Source organism: Hippocampus comes, unplaced genomic scaffold (assembly GCF_001891065.2).
Source record: "Hippocampus comes isolate QL1 unplaced genomic scaffold, H_comes_QL1_v1.1 scaffold105, whole genome shotgun sequence".
In the NCBI taxonomy this organism is placed as follows: domain Eukaryota; kingdom Metazoa; phylum Chordata; class Actinopteri; order Syngnathiformes; family Syngnathidae; genus Hippocampus; species Hippocampus comes.
In genome coordinates this window covers 2,683,758-2,693,598 of record NW_017806235.1, presented here as the reverse complement: position 1 = coordinate 2,693,598, position 9,841 = coordinate 2,683,758, and the positions used below count along the sequence as shown (strand labels likewise).

General features: G+C 43.3%; 1 protein-coding gene across 2 annotated transcripts; it reads left to right on the top strand.

Moving 5' to 3' along the window:
- The first annotated feature begins 528 nt into the window (after positions 1-528).
- On the top strand, positions 529-7,559 carry fndc7a (fibronectin type III domain containing 7a). 2 transcript variants are annotated; one of them, XM_019856628.1, is made up of 14 exons: positions 529-687; positions 1,614-1,632; positions 2,159-2,416; positions 2,532-2,792; positions 3,314-3,571; positions 4,205-4,459; positions 4,593-4,847; positions 5,056-5,313; positions 5,699-5,956; positions 6,041-6,295; positions 6,365-6,631; positions 6,763-6,792; positions 6,860-6,897; positions 7,378-7,559. In XM_019856628.1, the coding sequence occupies exons 1-13, from the start codon at positions 637-639 to the stop codon at positions 6,889-6,891; spliced, it is 2,457 nt and encodes an 818-aa protein (XP_019712187.1). In that variant the 5' UTR covers positions 529-636; the 3' UTR covers positions 6,892-6,897; positions 7,378-7,559. The 2 variants fall into 2 exon arrangements, with proteins under 2 accessions (XP_019712187.1, XP_019712186.1); XM_019856627.1 differs by lacking the exons at positions 529-687; positions 1,614-1,632 and having other exon boundaries at positions 2,167-2,416; positions 6,860-6,893.
- The last annotated feature ends 2,282 nt before the right edge of the window (positions 7,560-9,841 follow it).

Below are 9,841 nucleotides of genomic sequence, written 5' to 3'. Positions count from 1 at the left end.
TTCCCATCAGGTTGTCATTTGATGCTTCCGATCCGCCACAGGGCGAAAGACATAAACGCTGAATGACATTTAAAAAAAATGGGTCAGAATAACATTACAGGAAAATCCCCTTGTGTCAAATGAGTAGCAAGTTTAGTTCTTCTAATGACACCGCCGCCTATTTAGACATGTCCAATTGGCCATCCCGCGGGCTTATGAGCACCAAATGTGTATTCTTGCTGGGTTTCTGTTTGGGTTGCTTTGTGGATCCAATACATTCCCTGCCAACGCCTGTTGGTGCTGGAATGGGTGCACTGTTAGTAGTTCAAATTCTATATCCAAGCTACTCCACTGACCTGTAATTTACTGTAACTGGAGTAGTGTAACTGTAATTAACCTTTTTTTTTTAAATATATACATTCCAATCTACGAAATAAGAGCTTCCTTCACTCACCTGGATAGGCCACCCAAGCGCCCCCCAGAGGGGAGGAGTTTCATCCCCTGGGCTCTTTGGTATTTGCAGAAACAATATTGCACCTGTCAGCTCACCTGAGGGAGTAAAAGCAACGAGAGAAAAGAGATCTACGTTTCCCTCAAGTTCTGTAGAAAAAAAAAATCATTCATCTTGCCTCCAGGCTGTGAAGCAAGTGTGCAGCTATGGCAACAAGATGGCTGATGATGTTGAAACTATTGGTGACTATCACACAGGTAAGTCATGATTGCTTTGCACAGGTTGACTCATCAAAAGTGGTCGGAAGTAACAAATTCATCCATCCATTTTCTAATCCTTACCTTCACGAGGGCCGCGGGGTAACGAAAATTCAGGTTTTCAAAATGTATTTACAGTTGTTATCGTTAGCTTATGTAGCATTTTATTTGTTACTTTGTTTTGTACTTTGTTCAAAACGTTAGCAAAGACCTGAAGCCAAAAGCTATGGGAACACGTTAGTAACAATAAAAACAATAACAACAAAAATAAACTGTGGTTTGATAGCATTTAAAGCCAAGCAAATGCTAGCTAGCTCTTAACTTGCCATATTATGGGATTTTGGTTTCTCAGTGCGAGCTACGTAAGTTAATAAAAGAGGGAAACCTTCATATGCATTGTATTGTATAAGTAATAGTAAAAAAAATAGTTTTTATTGTTGTACTCGCATTTCAGAGTCTGTACTTTTATACTTTTATTAAGTACAGGCGTTGTCTTTTTGTACATGAGTATCTATACAGAAGTAAAGAGTGCTTTTAGCACCTCTGATTAATAACACAACCAACGAGACCACCTTAATAGTTTTTTTTCCCCCTTCATCCTTGATATTGCATTTCACGTGCAACAATATTACATCCATATTGCATAGCGATATGACTGTGAGCACAGAGGCTCTTTTGATTTTTACAGCTTTCATCAAGTGTGGGTGGCATGCACACCCAGGCCTCAATGGACAAATTCATTCAGACCTGAAAGAAATACCTACACTGAAATCTGTGTTGAGTGAAAGCAATGTGCAGCCTGCTGCTTTTATTCTCTCATAAAATAGCATTCGCCCCCTGACCATGGAATGATGTCCTTGAAATGCATTCATACTGTACTTTATCAACAGTTGGATTTATTAATCCCAATGTTCTGTTATTTTCAGATGTGCACAGCTGAAAATGGTAAAGACACATTCTAAATTCTATTTTCTTCACGAAATGAAAATACAGTGGTACCCTGACTTAGGAGTGTCCCAATTGAAGAGATTTTTTGAATCATACACCACTGCTCGAGTGAAGAGAGAGAGAAAAAAAAAAAGATTTAAGGTACTGTGATGCTGTTGGATTTGGTTGGCCGAGGGGGATTATCTGTTGCCGACGTGCATTCAGCTGTTTAATGAGCCGGACAAACAGTCAATCACACAAACACAAAATGAAAGCACTCGCAAGGAGCAGCTCTAACTCCACCTTCTGATACCACTAAGTCACGGCCCTTAAAGGCAGATGTCCAACACACGAATGCAACATAGTTTGTACAGTAATAATATTGTATAAAATCAAGAGTGTTTCTTAAAATTCTTTTTCTTCATTAAAAATAGGTAACAAAAATACGTTGGGTCTGGAACAAATTAAAGTCAAGTTACCTCTGTATAATGTCCTTTGGCTTTTCCCCTGTATGAAGCCACATAATTAATTCTGATCCCTCCAGGTGTCACTTTCTCCGTCTTTACGGTCACATCCAAAAGTATTACCATGCAGTGGACAGGACATACCGGCGCCACCACCTACAAGATTACTGCGACACCCAAAAACTCTCCAGAGCGGCCGTTTTTTGCTCAGTTTAGCGGTGACTCAGTGATGGGCTCAGTCAACTCTCTCTCTCCTAACACTGTCTACACTGTGCAGCTAGAGGCCATGGATCACACTCTGAATGTCTTGAGTAGTGCGAGGACTGAGAAAAGAACAGGTCGGTGAACGCAGGGTGGGATGGAGAAGTGAAAATTGTCCTTTTTGAGGAATCTCATGGTCAGGAATTTGGGACTACCAGACAGACATACATTCTCTCTCTGTATATATATTAGCCCCTGACGTGCCCTGCATTGTGCAGGCCTACTCCAAGCACAGCGACAGCATCACTGTGGTGTTCACAGAGGTTGCCGGGGCGACTGGCTACACCCTGAGGGCAATGTTTCAGAGCAGTGACTTCTTCTCTGAAACTACGGTGAACAGCTCTCCAGCCACCGTTGTTGGACTCCAGCCCTATACAAACTACAAGCTGAGCATCATGTCAATCAACTCGGGAGGGCGGAGCCAAGCTTCACACGCCATCAACGCCTTGACAGGTAAGTAATAAGACATTTGTCAAGGTGTCGATGGTGAACATGAATGAATCTTGAACTGTCTGATACAACACAGTGCATCTTTTTTGAGAGAGCGCTTTCACAACAGCTATAGCTGTAACAAAGGGCTTTACAGGACAGTTTACATAAAATGTATAAGTGATGAACATTTCCAACCAATTTCACTTGGCCAGATTTGTACTTTGGAAGCAATTCACTAAAGATGCTAATCTGCGTACGAAGACTGCTACAGTCAATGTTCCCATAGAAGAATATCTCGTCTCACTCCGCTGGCCATAACCGTGTGTCATTTCACTTCTCATTGTCCTCGTCCTGGTGGAAACCGTATCCATCCAAGGCGATGCAGTGTTTTCATAAAATGTAAAGAGAAACCATGAGAACAAGGCGCTGTCCCCTCCCCGGGGAGAAGGCAGTGACATCTAATCGCGGGGATGCTCACTGTTTTACATCTCTTACAAAACAACATACTACATTTGACGCATCTTCGTATATTTTGTCTTCAGTGGTGATGGCGCCTGAGTTGAACACATCCTCCCCTGATGATGGGACAATCCTGGTCTCGTGGTCCCCCGTTGACAACGCCGTCCTCTACGTGCTTTGCATCATCCAGCAGGGCTCTAGCACGCGCCTCAAGGTCAACACCACTGACCACACAATGACCTTTGGTGATCTTGAGGCCGGGACAACTTACTGCATCAAAGGCGAAGCCTGGGACTCTGAAGGTCGTGCTGGTGACGACCTCACTGTGTGCCAGATCACACGTGAGCGATAGAATTTTTTTTATTTGACATCCATTCTGTAGTTGATCTAAAATGTGAATATCAGGGGCTCCGTTTTCATAAAATCTGCCGTAACTTCATGGTGGATGTCATTTATTTCATTCGTAAGTATGGCAACAACATACATCAAACCCCCTAAACTCTCCATGTACCCACTTCACAGCAGACAACTTTACATAATTCGCCTCTCCTGCACTGAATTTAAAGGGAATGAGAGGAGAGGCTTTGATTGGCTGTGTTTACTCCCACAACGCTGCAAGCGCCCATTTCCAACTGCGCCCATCGATGAAAATACCAAAAGACAGAAAACTCCACCCATGCCTTGAGTGAACCTGTACTTTGCACTAGACTTGTGCTGGGCACGAAAATAGACCCCATCATGAGGAAATGTTGAAGTCATTTTTTGGGGGTGGGTCAAAATATTACTTAAGCCAATATTTTAATAAAGTGACAACACGTGCAACAAGCCTCTCACTGGTATGAAAACGAGGATTCTCCAGTGTTGGCGGTCTGCCGCAGGTGCACTGTTTATAGAAATAGAGCCCAAAGTGAAACAACTGACTCACTTTAGCAATGAAGGTTTGTTCATTAATGTTCTCTGGATTTCATTTAAAGGTCCAGCAAGTCCAGATTTGGTTCACGTCCAGGTGACCCTGGGTGGGGCCCTCGGAATTACTGTGTACTGGATGTCAGTGAAAGGAGCTGAGGACTACCTGGCTTTAACCACTAATGGTCAAAACTGTACAAACGCAGCCAGGAACCACTGTTACATCAGTCCGGTGGGATGTGGTCAGAATCACTCTGTCTCTGTCACTGCTTTCAACTCAGCCGGACCCAGTTTGCCCTCACCTCCTGCAAACTACATTACATGTGGGTCTAACTCAGCCATGCATACTGTATATCTGACACTTTTTATAAAAAAAAAAAAGTACATACAAAACAGGATTCTAACCTGCCTTTAAAATTACTCCCATTCCTTAATCACTTTGCTTCTATGTATTAGACCCATGTCCCCCAGACAACATCTGGGTGGAGGAAACGCAAGCTGACAACTGCTCAGTCCTCTGGGATGAGGTCCCAGTTGTGGATTTCTACATGGCTTTCATAAAGAGGGATGACGGTACCGAGAAGTCTTGCAACACCACTGGAACCAGCTGCCACTTCCTGTGCGGGTGCGGTTATACGTACCTCACCAGCGTCTTCCCCTTCAACCAGGCTGGCTCCAGTCCTTTTGCACATGTGCAGAACTACACCACCAGTAGGATCACACATGTTAACTAATATATCAGTAGAAGTGCATGATCCATTTGCAATCTCTTCATTATCTAAGTCAGAGGTGGTCTATGCTTTTGGTATATGGGCACTCAATGTGAAAATATCCAGAAAGTTGACAAAAAAGGGAAAAAAATGCTTTAATTTTGCCCATCATGACTATTTTTCTTGCCTTGTCCATCCCCTCCTGCCAGCTCCATGCTGTCCAGAGGATGTTGCTTTGAAGTCTGTTTCGACGGAGACGCTGGAGATCACGTGGTCACCGGTCAAAGGGTCAGAGCTTTACCAGACGACAGCAAAGCAGGTTGACCAGGTCATCCGCTGTAATGACACGGCGCCGGTGTGCGCGCTGTCAGATTTGAGGTGCAACACAGTTTATTCTGTGGTGGTCAGTCCATGTAGCGAGCTACGAGGGTGCAATGGCACTTGCCCGCAACACACGCACGAGACAGGTAATGATGAGATAATGCCACCACCGATTCACTGTTGTCTTATTGTGGCAATGCTGAGAGACAACTCAGGGTCTGCGAACACATTTCTGGGGTTCTGAAAAACAATTAGCAATAAATTACACCGGTGCCACAAATCAGTCCATCTTAAATCATCTTTCCCCATTGAAATAAATGGAAATGCAATGAATCTGCTCTTTCTCTAGTTCATCGAGCTCATCTGTAACTTCAAAACCTTGTATGTCGGCAGGTAGCATCTTAAACTAAGGACGTCCTGTAGTTCTTCATTTATTTATTTCATTCTTTTCTTGATTGTGGAATCGAGGAATCGAACAGTCTAACAGTGAGTCATTTTTATTGAGAAGCTCAACATCCTGTCTATCTGCAGCTCCGTGTTCGCCAGAGATTCTGAATATGACGCAGATCAACCAGTCCTCATACAGAGTCCTGTTCACTACCCCAAACGCTCAGAATACAGACTACACCATCACTGCCACCGGGCGGTACGATACTCACACTTGCTCTGGAAGAAACATGTCCTGTGAGCTAACGCAGTTGCCCTGCGGTTCAACGTACGAGGTCACAGCCGTGGCTACCACAAGCGGGGGACGGAGTCTACCCGGATACAGTAGCATTTTAGAAACAGGTACTTCAGAATGATTGGTCACCCAAGACAAGAAGAAGGCCTCCACGTGCTTTCATTTGAATCACCACATTGCATCTCTCCGAGGTCCCTGCTGTCCTGCATCCATGAATATCACCCAGGTCACGCAGTCAATGACAAATGTGACCTGGTCAGCTGGCCGTGGAGCTCGCTCCTACATCGCCACGCTAACTTCGTCACATGGACATGCCAAGTGTCACACCGTGGATAGCCAATGCTTGATGGGATGTATCAGCTGCGGGACGAACTACAGCGTCAACCTGGAAGCCATCAGCAGCACTGGACGCACGTCCCAGTGCAAATATCGCGGCTTCTCGTCAAGTGAGGACACCAACATCGCGGATAATCTCACATCTCAATGGCACAATCCTGATTTTAAGTCTTTCCTAGGTGCCTGTTGCCCGACCAACATCAAACTGTATCGCTGGGCGAACAACTCCCTCAGGGTCTACTGGCGCTCCTCATGGACACCGCAGATCCAGGAGCACACGGTGGAGCTATACGGAACAGCCGCCAACTACACGTGCCTCGCGGCTGCCAACAGCAAACACTGCGACATCCAGGAGGAAAGCTGCGGGGACGTCTACACGGTGGTGGCGGCGCCGATTGGACCCAGCAGAGTCAAAGTTAAGTTCTGTCAGCAGAGGACATACTCAGGTCAGTTCACATCACACCAACAGCCTATTTGGAGTCTACAATAAATACAGAAAAAAAATAAGAATACAGCACAAAAATTCATTAAATGTCCTTTCAACGTCATGTATTTTCTTTTTGTGTTATTCTTACAGTTCCTTGCCCAGGATTTAACGGCGGCATTAGTAAGTAAGCGAGCTTTCTCCAAATTTTACTTGACAGGCTTTCGAATAACATGTCATCTCTCTCCAGTGATCTCTCGGGGAAGAAGAAGCCTCAAGTAAAGGTCGGTAAGTTTCATGTGGATCATCTTGGATGACTTATGCAAGCCCGAGACAAAGCTGAGATTGTTGCATGCGTGAAAGCAATTGATAAAAGCAGGACGAGGCCATTGTTTTGCTTGGCAACTTGACGCGCTAACTTGTAACCGCATCACCGGCTTCCATAAAACCAAATGACTGTGCCCCATAGAAGTTTGGTAACAATGTAAGAGGAAAACAAAGCTAGAAAGAATAATAATGTTCGCAACATAGATGACTTCTTCCTCCATTCCCTGTGGGACTCCCAACAGAAACCTGGTAACGAGATCGTAAACGTGACTCAGGTAAAAGCAGATGCGAACGTGCTGAAGGAGCGTGACACGTGTGTTTGGGATGGAAAATGATAAGCCGCTTAATGTATACGCAAATCCACATACAATATGATGGTAATCGAGCAATGACGAGCCGTGAGGAGACATTAAAAGCAATTTTTATGTTTGCAACCCTCAGGGAGTCTCCGAACAACACCACAGCAAGGAGGAGGACTGTGATTACAGCCAGTTTGCACGTCCGCTATACATGGATGAAATACTATATACTCCTGTATAGGAATGTTACAGCCCATCACTGCTGTTTGCATGAAGATATGTATGTATGGATTATGTCTTTTGTTGCAAAATGATTAAAAAAAAACAAACTTTAACTCACGTAATTTAAAACTTTTTTTTAATGATACTAGAATAGGACAAAGTTGTCGTCATTGATTGGCACACAGAGATTTCAAATTTTCTGGCAAAATAACCTCAGGATGGGAGTGGTACCACTGCTTAAAATGGAAATGGAAACTACCCAGTAATCCCATCTATTTTCTATAGCGCTTGTCCTTATTCGGGTCACAGGTGAGCTGGAGCCGGATGACTTTGGACAAGAGGCGGAGGACACCCTGGACTGGTCGCCAGCCAATCGCAGGGCACATAGTGACAAACAAAACCAAAACATTCACACTCACATTTACTCTCGAGTCTATAGTGAATCTGATGCATTTCGTGTGGTATAAAAGGAAGCCAGAGTACCCGGAGCAAACCCATGTAAGCATGAAAGACCATAAAAAAACGCCACACGCAAGTGTGAGGTGCATGTGCTAGCCACAGTTGCATTTCGTGTGGTATAAAAGGAAGCCAGAGTACCTGGAGCAAACCCATGTAAGCATGAAAGACCATAATAAATGCTTCACGCAAGCGTGAGGTGCATGTGCTAGCCACAGCGATATCACGGTGCCCGAGTAATATTCCTTATCCTGAAAATCCTAAACCAAATGCTGACAGATATGTCCTGAGATAGTTTTTTAATCCCAACCCCATTGCTCCGAAATGGTGGGTGTAAACATTAATCAACATTAATCAAGGTCATCTGAGCATCGTTTTGCCTAACACACACCTGAGCGTCGATCATCTTATTTGGTGTGTATGAGCTTTTGTGATACTGACATTTTCAATTATTTTCCCCGACAGTACAGTTGTATTGAACGTGCGAGCGGGAAAAGCCTTTCTTACCTCACGAAAAGCAATTGACTGTGTTGCGACATCTTCACATACTCTTTTTCAAAGGCCTCAGAGCCACAAGTTACAAAACGATTATTTTTGCTAACCCGCACGCAGACTTACCTTGAAAAGAGCATCAAACAGCTGCAGGACATTCGGAACACTACAGAACAAAGAGATCAGAACATATTACTCCATGAAAAAATATTGGAAAAAAAAAAGAAAAGAAAAAACGGAAAATATGCAAATCTACAGGTCCCGCACTAAGACTATATGCAGGTTCCGACTGTACGACCAATTTTTTTTATTGACTGTCAAAAACAATGAGTGACCTTTGACAATTCTGTTTTACAGGGTCGTCGTTATTCAATCGTGGAATATGATGGAGCATTTTCTGGAAGGACGTAGTAGGACACCTCTCATGCTGTACAAAAGAGATCGTATGATGTTACAAGTGAAAATCTGAAGTGTATTTTTTATAAAAATGGTCACACAAAGACCGAAATACCTCCAGATGGTCTAGATGTGTCTTGTTTGTGTATCAAACTTCCAACTTGACTTGTTTTATAAATATTGGAATGGCTAAGTTCATGGAAGAGGTGTGAATGGAAGATTGGGCGGAGAAGTGAAAGTGTCCCCCACCTAACCGTCCCCTTTTGCTTCCTTCTCATGATGACAGAGCACCCTCAGGCATCCACCTGTCCTCGTTTTGGGACACCCTGATTGGTTCCTCCCAAGTTGATCTCCACTACTTGGTCGTAAAAGATTTCAGATCATCCCTTGAAACAGCTGGATGAGGAAAGCGCGGACGGATATAAACTCTCCGAGGAATGACAATACGATTGGATAAGATGTGGATGTTTTTTTCAGCCACCCTTCTGTCTGTCATACAGGTAACATTATGCTGTGTCATCATATTTTTATTTTTATTTATTTTTTAACTCTCATGAACTTGTGTTTGCTCATTTGTTCTTTATGTATTTTTAGATGCAACGAGTTTTGGCAACAGGTGAGTGCAGTCAAACTTGTAAGCTCTTAAAATAACTTTTGGCACACAATCGTTACAGAAACACAAAATCGATATTAGATCTATTATTAATAAATATAAGAATCATAATAATAAAAATAATGTATTTAAAAAATTGTGTTAACATTTTTATTTCATAAAAAAAAAAACCTCCACGTTATTGCTCTTCTATGTTCGTTGTCTGGTATTGAATAAAGGTTGTTTTGACCCAGCATTAAACTGATGATGATCTCCATTTAAATAACCCCAATTTCCTTTTTTTTTTTCCCCAGGATGTAGCATTGTCTCAGTGACCTCTCCTTCAGCATCATCACTGAATGTCATATGGAGCGAAGACATCGGAGCTTCGGTATATTTACTGGACTTACGAGTGGTCAACTCCACCAGTATTGCCCCTGTGGTGGTG